Source organism: Buteo buteo, chromosome 6 (genome assembly GCF_964188355.1).
Source record: "Buteo buteo chromosome 6, bButBut1.hap1.1, whole genome shotgun sequence".
Taxonomy (NCBI): Eukaryota; Metazoa; Chordata; class Aves; order Accipitriformes; family Accipitridae; genus Buteo; species Buteo buteo.
The window spans coordinates 41,635,114-41,652,515 of record NC_134176.1 but is presented as its reverse complement, the minus strand read 5'-3'; the positions used below and the strand labels follow the sequence as shown (position 1 = coordinate 41,652,515).

The 17,402-nt window shown below is 40.0% G+C and overlaps 1 protein-coding gene across 2 annotated transcripts in view; it reads right to left on the bottom strand.

The window, feature by feature from the left end:
- The window catches only part of LOC142032240 (cytosolic phospholipase A2 epsilon-like), a 34,432-nt gene extending 22,075 nt beyond the window's left edge, over positions 1 to 12,357 (bottom strand). Inside the window, exons 1-5 of one of the 2 annotated variants that reach the window (XM_075030657.1) lie at positions 12,229 to 12,357; positions 11,744 to 11,779; positions 6,240 to 6,312; positions 1,856 to 1,992; positions 172 to 303 (exon numbers count right to left, since the gene is read on the bottom strand). In XM_075030657.1, the coding sequence (XP_074886758.1) occupies positions 172 to 303; positions 1,856 to 1,992; positions 6,240 to 6,312; positions 11,744 to 11,779; positions 12,229 to 12,255 (405 nt within the window). In that variant the 5' untranslated portion in view covers positions 12,256 to 12,357. The remainder of the gene's footprint in view (positions 1 to 171; positions 304 to 1,855; positions 1,993 to 6,239; positions 6,313 to 11,743; positions 11,780 to 12,228) is intronic. The other variant, XM_075030658.1, reaches the window with a different exon arrangement.
- Between the last annotated feature and the right edge of the window lie 5,045 nt (positions 12,358 to 17,402).

Here is a 17,402-nt window from a genome sequence, read left to right as displayed (position 1 = left end):
TGTTCTTAACAAAAACTAGCATGGAGCACTCATACAGGGATTTTAAGTCTTTCTTATAATAACAGCAAAATAAAGTTTAAGTAGATTTTTCCTATAATGAAACACTGTAAAAGGATACAGTTAGATGGAAGAAAAGAATTTGCTTTTGATCTCCCCAATTCCGTTGCTCACCTGTGGATTCAGCTGAAACTTTACTCGAACAGTACGTCCTACAGTGAGTTTATCTATGTCAAAGAGAACTGTGCAGAGTTCATCATCCCTGGTGATCGTGTCTTCATCACAGACCTTTAGCTCCAGCACATTCTGCAAAAAGATGTTAAGAATATCATGGAGTTATTTCTATAACTAAGAGCTCCATAAGGTGGGAAAATCTTAAGACTAGATTTTCCTCCATCCCCCCTCCAGTTTTAGGAGAAGAAGGAGAAAGAGAGACAGAGAAGAGGAAGAGATTTGGTAGTATTAGACTTCACATTACTGATTGTCCTGGTTTCGGCTAGGATGGAGTTAATTTTCTTTCTAGTAGCTGGTATAGTGTTATGTTTTGGGCTCAGTATGAGAAGAATGTTGATAACACACTGATGTTTTCAGTTGTTGCTAAGTAGTGTTTAGACTAAGTCAAGGATTTTTCAGCTTCTCATGCCCAGCCAGCAAGAAGGCTGGAGGGGCACAAGAAGTTGGGAGGGGACACAGCCAGGGCAGCTGACCCAAACTGGCCAAAGGGGTATTCCATACCGTGTGACATCGTGCCCAGTATATAGAATATATATAGAATCATTAAGTTTGGAAAAGACCTCTAAGATCATCAAGTCCAACTGTCAACCCAACACCACATGCCCACTAAACCATGTCCTGAAGTGCCACGTCTACGCAGTTTTTTTAATACCTCCAGGGATGGTGACTCCACCACTTCCCTGGGCAGCCTGTTCCAATGCCTGACAAACCTTTCAGTATAGAATTTTTTTCTAATACCCAATCTAAACCTCCCCTGGCACAACTTGACGCCATTTCCTCTCCCCTATAAACTGGGGGGAGTTGGCCTGGGGGGATCACTGCTTGGGAACTAACTGGGCATCGGTCAGCGGGTGGTGAGCAATTGCATTGTGCATCACTTGTATATTCCAATCCTTATTATTATTATTATCATCATCATCTTATTAGTGTTATTATTATCATTATTAGTTTCTTCCTTTCTGTCCTATTAAACTGTTCTTATCTCAACCCACAAGTTTTACTTTTTTTTTTTCCTGATTCTCTCCCCCATCCCACTGGGTGGGAGGGAGGGAGTGAGCAGCTGCGTGGTGCTTAGTTACCAGCTTGGGTTAAACCACGACATACATACACAAAGAAGCAGGCTTGTCTGCCTGGGGAAATGAAACAAGACAAGCAGGTCATGCAGAACATTCATGAACCTGTGATAAATAACTATGTTAAATGTTTCTACATTTATTTTATGGCTTTTGGCTCTAAGTGTATAAAACAGGCACAGGTACATAAAGAATGTTTAAAGGATTTCCTGTCCACCATTCTTAGAACTAACTAATCTTACTGTTATTTCTGTCATCTTTATCTTGGGTTTCACTTGCATGTGTCAAGATCGGGAATAGGATAATAGGGCCATATTCTGCAGGGCATTTAATTGCTTCTCACTGCTTCAGTATATAGTAGATATTTAAATAACAAATAGCTGGAACAGAACAATACCAAGGAGGATGTATGCAACAGAGTTTTTTCTGAGGAATCTTTAGCACCTCCAGTGTTTGGAAACTAGCTATATACTTATTGGTTTATTGTAGTTCTGCATAATCTACTGACTATCTGCAGACAGCACATGGTGAAAACTATTTATTTTCACTACCTTGACTCGGCGGTCAATCTTGTAGCAGAAAGCTTCATTCCAGACAGGGTTTTTGCTGTTCCTGATGGTCCTGGTCCGTACCTTCTCGGTTGAGGCAGTAGGAAGCCACAGTGTCACGTAACAGTCTGAAAGGGTGACTGTATAACAAGAAGATGAGCAGAGTGATAATGTATCCAGAGAAAGAATTACTGCACTATGCACATTCAACCCCAATAAGACAAACGTAACATGGTAGGAGTTTTCTTCCTAAAATATACAGGGTGAGGAGTAAATAACACAATGAAACACTCATGGGAAAACAGAAACCTCCTCACACATTTGTCATGCTCATTCCCACTTTTTTACTTTTAGTCAGACTTATTTTTCTTTTAAAACTTTACTTTATATTTGAAATAGCACTGCACTCCACATGCAGTACATGCACACCTATCCATGCTGCATTGAGCTTTATATTCATGACTATCCAAATGAGTGGGGCAGGGTAACGTTGCCAAAACATGAGAATATCTACTAGTATATGCCCTCTGCCACGCGCACTCACACCAACTCTAGGATGGCTCCTCTGTTGCTCAGGCAACACACCTCACAACCTTCAATCTGGGCTGCAGAGACACTTGTTTGCTAGCATTTCCTCCATGGATTTGGTACCTTAACTAATTGAAAGCCTTTATCAAAGTGCTGGCTTAAATAAAGAACAACAGATTTTTTTTGCCAAAAAGTGTTCTCCCATCAAAGATGAAAAGTTTAATTTCCTTATCACAAATCAGAATGTGCTAATTTCATATTCATTCATATATTTGACAAAATTTTTAGAAGTTGTGTCGTTCTCAGCAATCCTTCTGGAAAACAAAATCAGTTTCAGTACCACAGTTAAATTACTGTTGATTCTATTCCTTCTTACTATTCTATCTGCAGACTGGAAAAATCTTGCTGTCACTCATGTCTTGGGAAGGAAGCCATGAGTGCCACCAAAGACATCAGCTCCTTCCATAATCTGACCCTCCATGTTTGGAGGGAGAAAGGCCAGGGAGTGAGACTTGCAGAAGCTTGATACAGTACCTATAATGCAACACATATTCTCCCTATTTCACATTAGCAATGCTCAAGCAGTCATCTGGTTCTTACAGCAACCTTGTGAGTCAGAAGAGGTCAAATAATTCAACTCAGCATCATGCTCTAAACCTGTAACAGTGTTGTTATACCATATTAAGTACAATTTTCTTCATGTATTTCCTCTTTATCTTTCAGTAACAACTACAGATTTAGGTTTTTCTACCAGCCATATTTTTCCCAAGCTGTGCTTTTATTATGTAGTTAACCATGCTATCACAATCAGCAAAACCTTGATAATGACTGTGGGAAGGAAAGCATATCCAAAAAGCGGCTGTAGTCAAACCTGATCAGAAGAGCATGACTGATCAGATGTTCAGCAGAGGCACAAGTGTAGGCAGATGAAAATGTAAACGGTTAATGGTGATTAATGCTACAGTTTCCATTTTCAAAGGGCTAGAGACACACTGATGAATTACTTCACAGTAGCAATGTAAGGATTAAGCAAATAAGTACATTGAAAAAACTTGAATGACTTCCCAAGATCCCACAATGCAGTCAGTGTCAGGGTCAAAAACACAGCCTAGATTTCCAGGCCTATACCCAAATCTATTAAAATTATCTTGCTCTGGAACAACAGGAGGGAGAAATACTTTTAAAGCATATTTATTTTTCACTGGTGAAGTAAATGGGAACATGAGAATCAAAGACCAAGAAGAAAGATTCACTTCAGTAAACGCAAACACTTCACTAAAGAGAAAATAAGAAAAAAAAAACCACGAAGTATTGACAGGGGGAACACCAATGTTTTCTCAGAAAAAAAAGGAAAACTAAAGTGAAGGAAATAAATGTTAACTCAGAATTGTAACAAGCAGCATACTGTTACCATTACAAACAGGTAGAAAAGGAATATTTCCCCATAGTTGAAAATACTGAGGTTTCAAGGAAAACTAACTGAAATGTTTGCCTTTTTAATGCCTCAGAAAAAGTAAAGACTGCCTGAAATATCCTTCCCACTGCAGAAAAAAAAAAAAGAACAGGTTTTCCACCATAATTTGAGTTTCTTCAGAAAACAAATTTTCTGCTGAGAAAATACTCTTGCTGAAAAGTTTTCAAATCTCTCTACCAGATGTACTTTAATCAAATCCTTGGGATGCCCAGGTTCTGAATTTGGGCCATCTCAAGGGAGTAAAGATATGATATTCATCTGTTCTTGAGTCCAGAATACAAGGTAATAAAGCAATATGATGCAGCAGACATGCCAACAGGCTTCTTGAAGACTGGACGATTCACTGTGGTAAGGAGTGACTGTGAGCAAGTTGCTCCTGAGGACAGCCACAATGAATTGAAGCATAAGCAGGTGACCTGCTGGAGTACACAAATGCACACGCAATTGTGCAAGCAGGTTTGCAGACGCAATTGCAGTGACTGCCTGGTCAGATCAAACATTTGGTTGGTGCAATTCACCACTTAGGCATTTGAACATCTGGGTTTTGTTAAATAAAAATTCTTGCATACAACTATAAGCCCACAATGTGTGTGCTTCTGTACATAAAAATAGGAAACCCAGAACTTTAGATCTTACAAGGTGCTCTTACTTTGTCTAATGAACCAAGTCTCTTTTTCAAAATGACAAAGTAAATTTCATAAAACAGAGCAGTTTGATCAGCTGTCATTTCTAGAGTAAAAAAATATTAAGACATAAGCAGTAAATCATAGAAGATTTTTTAAAGCTGAAAAATAAAAGGAAAAAGATACATAAGCACAGTAGTATTACATTGCGGAAGATGCAGAAGTAACCCAGCATACCACAAGTAAGCGCAGCAAAGATTTGTTCCCCGATAGTAATCATTCATTCAAAAATACTGTTCCTGTTAAGCACAACTTCCACATGTTCCAACCACATCTCTACTGCCAGAAACCACCAGATCCAACCTCAGGTAAGTTTTCCTTCTGCTCCTGACCCATCACACTAGTTAAAATCTCAAAATATATAGTAGGTTAACTAAAATTTACAGCTGATTTCCCTAGAAAGTCTGACGTGCTGCATGAAATTCTGAGTGTACCAAATGAAAATTAATTTTAAGTCATGTTCAGCAAGATTTTGCGGAACATATTGTGGACTTTTCCTCTTTGTTTTACATCTTTCCATTTTATTCTTGTGGTCTTTAGATTTGAATTTTCTTATTCTCTTTGTCTTTATTTCACCTTTTTCTTTCATGCCTTTCTAACTTCTTTAAAAAGGTGTTTCACCATTTAAATTTTCCCATGAAAGTAACTCAGTGGCATAATTGCATTTTGAAAGGCACCTGAACAAGCCTCAGTGCACCCAGGAGGGTAGGCTACTGAGGACCCACATCTGTGGAACAGAAGCAGTGAAGAAGACCCTCCATGAATTGGGAAATTCCAAATTAAACCAGTCAGTGCCACATCTGGACAGTGAACAAACTATTCATTCCACCTATTGCAATTCTCATTCTCCCATTGAGGATTTGCTTTTTAAATTTGCTGCCACACTGTCTGGTTCAACAAGCTGATGCCCACTAGTCTGCAGAGACAGAGGTGAATCCTTACAGGGCTTCCACGGTTGGGTACCACCAGACTCTGTGGACTTTCCTACTGCAGAGATTTCTTCTGTCTTGGGCTCTTCTCACTATTAAGTCTTGTTCTGTGATCTGGCTATGACATTTTTCTCTTGTAGTGTCTATTCTAGGTATCCTTTTCCTGCTTCCCCTCGCTATCCCTCACTCAAAACTCTTTTAAAACTCTCACAGTAGTGCTCTGTTTAATTTTTTCTGACTTTTAAATTGCTCTGTTCTCTAGGCTAAATAAATTCCCGGACACACTAGATATTATCATCTCTTCTTGCATATTTATAAATTCTGTAGAATAGTATGTTTTTACTTGTACTTCTGTTATTTTCATAGGTTTTCCTACTACTGCTGATTTTACATTTGCATCACCAGTCCTCTCCTTTCTTCTGTGCAGAAATTCTGTAGGGAATACTCAGGTTTCTTACTTAAAAGTACAAGAATTTTCATCATTTAAAGAGCAGCCTTCTGATCAGCAGCTAAGTCTGATGTCACAAGAGTAGGAAATACATCTTATACACAGAGGTACAAAAGAAAGAGATCAAATGCATCACCTTGCTTGAGTTAGTCTCTTTACACTTAAGAGCAGAAAGCAACATTTCAGTATCACAATAAAAATAATTCTTGCAAACGTGCAGCAACATATCTTTTTACTTCTACACAATTCAAGAACAGTAACATTGGCCAAATATTTTCTTTACTTTAAAGAATTATAAGAAACATCCAACAATAGAAGTACTCACACAAGTCTGCCTTCCGGGCATTCCTCACTCTTAGTATTTTTACGGTGAGCAAGTTGAAAGGAGATACTGGTCTCTGCACAACAATTCAAAAATAGAAAATAGAAAAAATATGACAATGACATTAATATTATAGTCTATAGTCACAGACTACTGTAACCCTAAGGTTCTAAGGATGTAGATAAAACGAGGTTTTTAAGGTTGAACCAATATCATTTATAAAACCCAACTGCAGCAGTTGGAAAAACTATACAAAATTTTTGGCACAGAACCCTTTTCAGGTCTGAAATAGAAGCAACAGGTTTCAAAACTACATATGAGTTGAGAAAAGGTGTTGAGAGTTTGATTTGATAAAGATCACTTCTTTCTAACAGCACTCCATTATTATCACAATAAACACCCCCACAGCACACGCGTGGTTGTCCTCACCTCTTACACAAGACTGCCTGCAATAGAACAGACTGTCTGTGGATCGCCAAACACTGTCACAGTAGCTTCACAAGTAGAGCTAAGTGACCACCATGCACCAGCAAAAGCGCCTGCACCAGCACAAGCTCCCATGCACAGCCTAAAAGGCCAGAAATGCACCTGACAGTGACAAGACACTTCTCATGAAGACTCTGATCCATCTCTGATCTTCAGCCCTGATCCCCAGCAGAGAGCTACAAAACTCTTTCCAGAGATGATCTTGGGAATTAACTCACAACTCCACTAGATATTAGACACCTTGGCCTCAGAGATATTAATGCTATAATACCTTATAACTTCCATGGCTCATACTAATATGCCTTCATATTCCTCAGGCTACAAATTAACTCTTTCCCTATTTCACCTTGGAGATAACTACTTAACATCTTTCTCTCTTCTCCCACACTAACATCTCCTCTGTTTCATAATCACCATCCTTCCTTTCAAAACCAATGTATGTACAGATACAATTTCTCTCAACACTTGCTTAAAATTGGTATTTAGCTTTGTGTCTACTGATTCTGTTTTAGAACAGAAACAGGTGGTTTGTGCCCAAAAACTTGCCTAATCTTTCTATCTATACCAGTTGGTAAGAATAGATACTAACTCTACCCATAAACCCTCTCACTCCCGCGTTCATACTATGCCCTAGTAAAGTTAATACAGTGTCCTAACACAAACACATGGGTTTTATTACATTGTGTCTGAAGTGCCTGTATTAATCATAAGCAGCTAAAGTAAAGACAATGTACTGATGTTAACTAATAAAACGTACCTTTCTACTGTTTCCTTCGTATAAGCTATAAATTTTGCCAGACGATTTGTCTTTCCAGCTGTAGCACAAGGCTTTTCCTGAAGTGTTTCACAACGCTTTGACAAACCGTTGAGCAACTGGGACCATGACATGACATTGGACACTAACACAATGTAAGAAAGCAGGTCCTCGTCCTCACCAACGAAAACCTCAGCACCTCTGAAAATGCAGCAGAGATGAAGAACAGCCTCCAAGATATGCCTGGGTAATCCCCACCATCTCCTCTTGCACTTCCCCTTCGGTCAGCAAGGGGTCTGAAGATGCGGAGTTGAAGGTCAGGGAGACAGCAGCAGGAGGGTCAGAGCAGTCACGGATATGGGCACATTTGTTCTACATTATCTTAACCTGTCCACACTCTAGCAGAGGGCACAGTTTTATGATGCAGTTTGCAAACACTTGAACTGCCAGCTGTGGGACATTTCAGCTGTCTCAAAGAGTATATCACACCTCTACCTGCTGCGTTATCCCAAACTTGGTCACAAAGGAGAACTTGGACAGACACACCTTGAAAGAAAAAAAACTAGTTATTGGCAGGGGGATGGGGGTGGGAAGCGAGGGAAGATTACAGTCTCCAATCAAAAGCAACCAAAACACGCCATGCCCAGACTATATAGTTGAACTGCCGGAACTACTTTTCTATATGCATGAAATAGAATTGGGTAAAAAGAAGCACTCCTAGGCACAGGGACCAACAGCCAAGGCTTGTCTATCCCTACCAAATGTACTGACATGTTTGTTATGTTTACGCTTGGTCCCTGCTTTCTCACCCAATAAATCCTAAATGTTTTCGTACTCAGCAGTGCTATTTCAGCAGAAGATGTGGAGCCTATCTTTTTACCCAGGAAGGATGGGGCTTGCATCCCTTGAATACAGAAGAACAGACTTGAGCAGAAGTTCCCCATCCCAGGGAAGTGCTATAATGACTAGGCTTGACACCATTTTAGAGGAATAACCTTTGCTCAGCTCTTTGAAAACAAGCATCTAGACCTCTATTTTGTGCATCTCCAGTGGAAAGTGGTTATCTCCCTGCAGCCCTAAGTGGCACACAGAGATAGGATCTAAGAAGGGTGTTTCTGTGCTCAGCTGCCCCTGTTAGCTGGATGTACCTATTTATGCAGTTCCCTGCTCAGCTGTTACAATTCCCATTCTGGTGTATCTAACTCTCCAAACATATTGAATCGATCCGCACTGCTTCACTCTGGGTTGTGGAGTTCGTTCCCATACTAGAGACTTGGAAGTCAGACCTTATAGCTCCTAACTTTTAAATGCCTGAATGCTTTATCAAGTCTAGTTGTCAGCAACTTAAAGTCACACAGAAGAACTACTGGGGGGCATATCTTAAACTGGATAATGACTTCCACATCTTTCCCTTTAACATGATGATGACCATATCGCAGGCTGAGTAAGTTCCAAGGCCAGAAGCCTCCCGGGTCAGTTATTACGCACACTTCGACTTTCAGCTTCTGTATTTATTTGTCTGAGACATGGTTGTTACCTCATAAACCGGAAACACAAGCCAGGCATTTTAATTATCACTGTTGAAACTACTTAAATATATGAGATTGCAAACGCAGGACTTGGTCACACTGTCCTACGTCAGATAAAAGTCCAATTAAGTCCTGTGGCACACTTGCGCAATCCTTACATATCTAGTGCCAGGGAAGTCAATAGGACTGTTCATATATGCGAGTGTTCATCCATGTGACTAAGAGTTACAAATCTGGGCTCTAAAACTGCTCTATTTCAGCAAAATTCCAAGCTTAAGTCTTTTATGGAATTTTTTTCTTGAGGAGACTAGAGTGAAACACATACAACGTTCCCAAGTTACATCAAGAGAAAAGGCAGTTATCGAAGTAAAACAGCGTGTTGGATCTATTCGGAGCAGAGCACCTTCCCTTAGTTTTCTTTTCAAAAAGGAACAGAAATCTCACCACTACTTTAAAAACTATGAAGACCAACAAAGAAAAACAGCCCTTTCAGAAAGAGTGGCAGGACTTTAAAACACAGATCAGTGCCTTGCTTCTGACCTGACTCAGGTATGTGGCACCTTTTAACTTCAAAGAGTTTTGGAGCCTCAAGGGCAGGCAGGATTTCATTATGTTACTATGTCTACCACCTCAGGCAAGGTCAAATGCATATGAAACACTTTTCCTTGTACTACATGTTTTGTATTTATTTCACCCATTTTAAAATATCCCATAGTTGGGTCTTATTAAGTCAGTAGAAGTCACTGGGGTTGTTTCAGGATAAAAACAAATGGAGCAGTGGTGACTCAAGGCCTGTTTCTTTCCAAGAGCTATGTAAAACTTGTGTGGCTTCAGACTGCCATTTTCATGTGATTTTTCTTCTCTTCCTCTTTGCAGCTCCACAGCTGGACTTGCATGCTTGAATAAATCCAAATCTTAGAAGAGAAACCAAGTCACGCATTTCCACAGTTCAACATGGCTTTTTCTCAAGACCATGCTAACCTATATTATTTTTACATGATACAGCAGTTTGAGTGATCTAAAAAGTATTACTTTTTTGCCTGTCAGCTTAAGGGCACTACCAACATTTTCTCACCAAATTTTTTACATATTCCATTTAATTTAAATGGCCACTCAAGTTTAAATCACATACATCCCATGGGTTGCCCTGAAACTAATTCTGATAATGAAAGCTGATTTCCTTAACTGAGCCATTGAGCAACAAAAAACAACTCAGATATAATATGCTGATATATTTATCATCATGAATACCAACTTTCATGGAAAAAAAAAAAATAAGCAGCTCAGGTCCTTCCTGATTTTTGCCTCTGTGAGCCTCGAAGAGTCAGGGCAGGAAGAAGGGGCTCTGGGTCCTACTCTAAATTTTATGTACTATATTCAGGTCAGTTCTGCCACCTTAAATACCCTAGAGACAAGAGGCACAATCTAAATCCACTGAACTGTACATGTCTCATACCTAGAGACCTACTAACAATGTAAAAAGCACTGAGGATAAAAAAAACCCAGCTTGATCCTGTAAACACAGGCTATGTTTACAGGACTAAAATTAACAATTTTTATGATCCTAGCATACTTCCTTAGGGCTGCGAGACTGTACACAGAGGCCTAAACATCATTTTAAAAAAGCTACTTTTTGAAGAAATTCTGCAGTCTCTGCTTTACCACAGCATTTCACTTTGAACAGAGAAAGTAAGTGGCGCTCGGGCACAATCAGGCAACAGACAGTACCAGTAACAGCAAACCTTCATGAGGCAGACCAAATTTACCATCATTTGGGAGAATCTCTGTATCACTGCAACCCCCCACGTGGAACCAAAGCCCAAAACAAACCAGGCTGGGAAGCCCCCAGGTCACTGAAGCAGGTGCAAGAGCTGATCTTTCCAACTAAAGATCCCCAGAGAGTTGCAACTGATATTGGCAGCCCCAAACCCATTGCAAGAGTCTGAAGACAGCCGCCTCCTGTTGCCCCTGCCATTGTTCCCATTCGCTAGCTCATAGCAGCTTATCTGATTATTTTCCTTTATGCTAATGCCTGTTAACATGAACATCTGCTAATTGCCCAGGGAGTTTTCATTTGCCTGTGCAAAGAATTCATCCTCGGTTCAGCCTTTACAAAGCTCCTTGTTGCTCTTTTTTTTGCTATCAGAGAAGTTTGGGCACTGCTCCCACTCCTACTGGGCTGACGAGATTGGGCTTGTCAGGAGGCTGAACACAACATATTTATTCTACAGTTTCACCTGTTCTTACACTGTATTTTTAAACACTGTTACACAAAGAATTGCAAGCTCTATGACAGATTATTACAGCACAAAGAAAGCCTACAAGGAATACTAGAGCACTAAGAACAACTGAAAGACCCGTTTAAACAGAGTCTCCTTATGAAGGAATAACGTATAAGACAAGTGGGTGTTTCATCCAAAGAAATCAAACACAAAAAAAGGAAGGAATTAAAAAATTAATATAGGTGTAGTACAAACCAGCCCAGATACAGTGCAACACCTACTCACAGCATCATAAGCATCAGACCAGACACCAACAGAAGCCAGACTATTCAGAGTTTACTGAAAACCAAGGCAATCATTCATCCACAGAGTTGAAGTCACAGCTCAGCTTTTCAGGCTTCAGTAAATATTGCAGTACAGTTTTCCCCTGAGCCATTGAATTCCTAACATTTTTTCTGGTGATCTACATTCAGCACTGGACAGCATTTAATGAAGGGCCAGCTAATTACTACCTACCGTTCTCACCGCTGGTGCTGAGGTGCCCGTAAAAGTCTAGGAAAAACAACACAAGGCAAAGTTAAGAAAACTAAGCTACGTGTTAAACTCTTATTTTAGGCTGGCATATAAAAACATCTCACATTCAAAGCCATACTTAGAGCTATGCTCATTAATGACACCTATTAGGTACTTTACTGACCACCAAACCCATCACAACTCTGTACCAGCTTATTTCCTAGACATGAAGCCTTTTTTTAAGGAAGCACAATAAGTAACGTTGCTAGCCCTAAAACATAGCTTGAAAATGCAGACATGCCACAAGGTTCTGTAAAAGGCTAAACTAGGAAAACCATCCTTGCAACCATGAGATCTGAGGAACAGCAAACTCGCTTTCCATGGATTGCCCGTACATGTCAAACAGCAGCTTCTCCACTCTGCTCAACTTAACTGAAATATCAGATAATTTTACCCACTTTATGCTTGCTGTTGCTTCTTCTGCTTACCTCATTTGAACTTAAATTTGATCCCATTGCAGCCCTGGATGCATATAAGTCCAACGTTAATAGACACAGAGTCGTACAGCTGGCAGGAGCTCCTCATGCAGATTAGGGGTGGAGGAATAGGGATTTTATGATGAGGCTCTCCCGCCCCACCCCTCTATTATTTCCAGTCATTAGGCAGTCCCCTCCCTGCTTCCTGCAGCCTATTAGAGCACCTCAACTGAGTCAGCAGACGAAGAGTGATTTCTTTTCTACCTACTGTGATGTTGGGGGGGGACACGACACTGAAGCCCCTTTTCTGCATTTTTTGCAACAAGTTTTGCATTTATGCAACAACCCTAACCCCCAAGCAAAGCGCTTGCGACTAATGAAATCACAGCTCTCGGAGTGTCTCTGCACTGCCACCATCATACTGCAAGGCAGTGGAGAGAGATCTCAACAGCTTCTTTCCAACCCATGAACTCAAGTACCTGTAGCAGTCTTCCCATAGCCGCACACAGTTCAGCAAGGTAAGCAACCCCATTGCAGTGCCACAACTAAGTGATTGCAGGTCCCATGCTCCCCTGAAGCTACTTTGGGCATCTGTGCTACACTCAGTGACCTTGCCATATGCTCAGTATTCTTTGCCTGGATATGTAGCGTATATCTAGAAAAAAAGTGAATCCATGTCCAGAAATCTTGCAGTGTGATTTTAAATGCAATGAGAGGGAAAGGAGGAAGTATAAGCAGTAGGTGAAACTTGGGGGTGGAAGGGTGAGGCAGGAAAGAGGGTTGTGCTCTCCTGCGTGGGCCCAGGGAGCGCAGCAGTCTACCCATCCTCAGAGCTTACTTCAAAGGGATCTTCTGTGTGCTCACTCTCACAGCGGGTCCAGCAGGCACCCCACAGCAAACCCTCCCTGATTCCTCTTCACTCTGGTGCACAGTGACTCACTGCCTGTAAGAGCACTAGCCCTATACTAGCCCTAAATTAACATATATCTGCAGGCTGGTAGATTTTGGAGCTTGCAAGGCAAGACTCCAGCTCTGCCACACTTTTTCCGGCCTCTCTGCTTGATGACAGGAGGCGGCTCATACTCACTCCTGCATCACGAGACCCAAGTGATTATTTTTAAATCGATCTTATTCATATTGATGAATAATTCACTTCATGCAGGTAAAGAAAGTAACCTTGCAAACTGCAGTGATTGCCACCTAAATGCACACCCCTGTGCCATGGAGACCAGTATCAAAACAATTCTTCACAGAGGAGGAGAGGAGGTGTTGTCCAAGGAACGTTGCTAGAGTCAAATCCTCTTTACATGCAAGTCGCTTCCTTCTACGTCGATGTCTCTGTGATACATGTGATGACTGTTCAGAAGGTCTTATCCAAAATGTGCAGTGGTACTATCTGGCGGTTTCCATCTAAAGCATTTAATAGCCTGCTGCTCACTCCATAGTCACACTTTGCACAGCCTTCTCAATATATATGGAATCAAAGGCAAATGGCTTATAAATACGAACCTGAAGCATCTGAAAAGCTCCTCGAAAGAACAACCAAAAGATATTTCCAATGGACATGAGCATCTCTACCCTAAAGACAAAATATCCCCCTTAACTTCTGTCTTTACTACTCTATATCTGTGTTAGATACTTAAGAACAAATTTAGGTGGAGTGGTCACAGCTGAGAATCACTTACTCACACTCTCATAAAACCAGCCTTTCCAGCTTTTGAAAGAAGAATACTTCCCTGGAGAAATTCCAATATTAAAATTTAAAGTGGGAATCTGCTTTCATTAAAAATGTCTGTAAGACATCCTCTATCAAAGGAAAGAGGGTAGGTTATCCAGCTCAACTTTCCTGATTTGTCCCAGCAGGTATATATACCTATATACATTTTTACCATCCCAGCTGTTTCACAGCCAATACAAGACTCCCTGACATTACATACTTTTACCCATGTCACTTTTAAGATCCATAAATGAGATACCACTTCACAATTTAGAACATTATTCCAGAGTCAGTGCATCTTGCCCGCTGACTGGTTTCCTGATGTTTAGATTATGTCTTCCCTTTCTCAAAATAATGTCTTCATTACCATACCCAAAACATATTCAGAAATAATTCTTCCTCTCCTGCTCATGACCACCACCAAGTTTTGTAGGTGACATTGTCTTCTCTTAACTGCTTCTTGTCCAAGCCACACAAGGCGGCTTTGGAATATAGTATCTTTAAAAGCTTTGTGCAAGTCAAGAATTACGATCTCAACAGTTTTTCATTCATGCAGTAAGTTCATGATAGAATGCCCATAACGCCCATAACAGTAAGTCCTTGTCATCACTGAGAAAATTTTAACTATTGATGGCTTATTCACTGGTGCCCATAAGGACTACACAATCTGGTTCAAAATAAATAGTGATTTTGTAGTTTGTCCCACTGGCATTTTAAAGGTAGAAATATATCCCTAGGATTATGATTTCAAAAAGACTATTACTTCAAAGGTTAAGTATGATGTTGGGTTTTTTGCACTTTTCCTTAGTTCTTCCACAGTTCAAGGAGAATTTCAAAGACAACCATCAAGCATGCAGTAAGTAAATTCACGGATGAAGTTACCAAAAGTCTAAAGAGCCATATATTGGCTCTTTTTAGCAATCACATTTCCAGAGTAAATAATTTGAAACAGGTAGTGATCTTCATATACATGCTATTTACACTCTTACTTTGCTTTCTAAAGACTAGAGAGACTGTGTTACAGCAGTCTCTTTAAAGCTCTGAGCAGTAACAAGGAAAGTAAAAAGGAAAGAACAATTTTCCTCTGCTCTCCACCTACTTTGTAGTGCTCATTTACATGCACATGATTTTGTATCTGTGTCTTAATTAAGGCAAAGTGGAGCAAATATAAATACCTTGCTGATCTGACGCATTTACACTTAATCTAAACTACCTTGTTGCAAGCACTAGTTTTCCCAACATGATATTCAGGTAATTGTATATCTAAGTGCAGTAGGTTGCAGGTAGCAATAACAGCTGCATCCAGTATCTTACAATTACCTTATATACCACTTCATCACCTTCTGATAATCCAGGACTACAGAAATGTATAACTAATGGGGGTTTTCATGTTATTGCAAGAGAAAAGTATCCTTGTACCACCTTTGGGATAACAATGGGAGTTGGTCATCATTTAAACACCTTGAAGGTAACAAGAAGTGTAAATAACCAAAAACATGCTAGAGGTGTTACAAAATGATGTCACATTAGAAAAGAAATAGTCAGAATTACCAAATAAAGCAAATTAACAAATAAACAAATATAGTGTCAGATCTATAGTTGGGGACTTTACCCAGCTCTAGCCTTTCAGTTTGTTTTCCTTTTTCATTTCTTTTTTTATTAAAAACCAATTCTGTAAGCTACAAAACCTACGTAGACCTCACCCTGCCAATCGAACAAGAAAGCAAGCAGTCCAAGTCAAATTCCAGTTACACAATGGACCTAAGCTCAGTAATCTCTGCACACAAGAAAAATTACCATGGATGAAAAGTGTCACTTCCTTCCCCATGGTATCAGATTTCTGTCTCTGAAAAATTCAGCTTTGGCTAGATACTTTTTGGCCTGCCACTAATTTAAAGCAACTGGCATAAAAAAAAAAAAAAAATATATATATATCTTTCACATTACTTTTCATGTTTATACATACAACATCTTCAATATATCTGTCCTTTAATACTCTACAATATCCTTGATGTTTTGTATCACATAAGGTCAAAAAAAAAAAAAAATCACAGAAGATCCAAAAAAGAACTTCCTGAGAAAACATTGTTGGAGAAGGCAACAGGGGGCACAGGTTAGAGAAAAAAGTCTGAAAATTTTTGTATCATCAATTTTTAAGTAGGAGATACCTTCAATCTGAATCTGAATTTAAATTCCTGAGAATGAAAGGTACAAAATCAGTCACTGGAGAGAGAGATCACACTAGCTGATCAGGGCAGAGGGGATTATATTTTTGCTTAAGGCACTATTCCAATTATGACATATATGAAAGAGGACTTCTGCCTTCAAAAGACTATTGAGAAACTTGATTAAAACAATTCCACACGCCTTTGATGTGTTTTGGAGAGATAAAATCTCGCTTCTCCTACTTACTCACCAGAAACAATTGGGCAGTTGTGCCATCCAAAATTCATCAGTAGAGTATTGGCCCGGCTGTTTCCAATATATGCAATCCTGCCTTCAGTTTTGTTGCACCTGAGTTTCAAACCCAATCCTTGTCTCAAAAAGCAGTAGCTCGCAACCTTTATCTCTGCTTCTGCCTGTGCTCTGTAGATCTGAGCATCCAGCAGTATCTCTCTTTACCTTTGCAGGAACAGTCGGAGGTCGCCTGACCTTTTCAGGTTCATTCGACACTTCAGACACTGTTCAAGTAGCTTTTTCTCTTTCCTAACCCCATCAGACCACAGACGTGAGGAATACCAGCAGCAGCCTGTGTCAGCTAATTAGCCAGTAATTCCTTTGGCATAAACATGGCAAGACACATAGCCCAGGACCTTTACAGGGAAATCTAGAGCCAATTTGAATCTGAACCAATTCTCAGAATATCAGGAAGTCACCTCATGTCACCAGCTAATTAAAGGGGCAACTTCATCTACAGTCAGCCTGAGAGATGTCTGAGTCCTAACAGAGGCTGTAAAGATTCACAGCTAATTACTTACAGGATCGTGCCATTACATTTAGCAGAGCTTGTGTGACAGGTCACAAACAGGTGTTTTCATAAAAAGAAATTGTTGTTGACCTACCTGGATCTTAAATAGAACAATTATGCCAATGCTGAATCACTTTGAAAAATCCAGCCGATATGTCACTGAGCCTCAGCTTCTTCCTTAAAAAAATAGCACTAGTGATACTGAACATCTCTCCTTTGTTATTTTTTATTAGTAGCTGGCAAACCACTGGAACAAACGTCTCTTCCCCTGTCCTTTTACACTGCCTTTCACCATCACATCACAGGCGGGACTCTGAAGTATTGCTGCAATGCAAACAGCATGAACAGATTTTAATAGGACAGAAAAAGAAGCCTTTCCTTCCCCAGACAAAAAAAACAAATGAGCCCATTGTGGATAAAGTTTACAAGCCACCAAGGTAAGACCACCGAGCTTGGCGAGCCCAGGGAAAGTGCTAGCCTCATCAGTATCAGCTTCTTGGA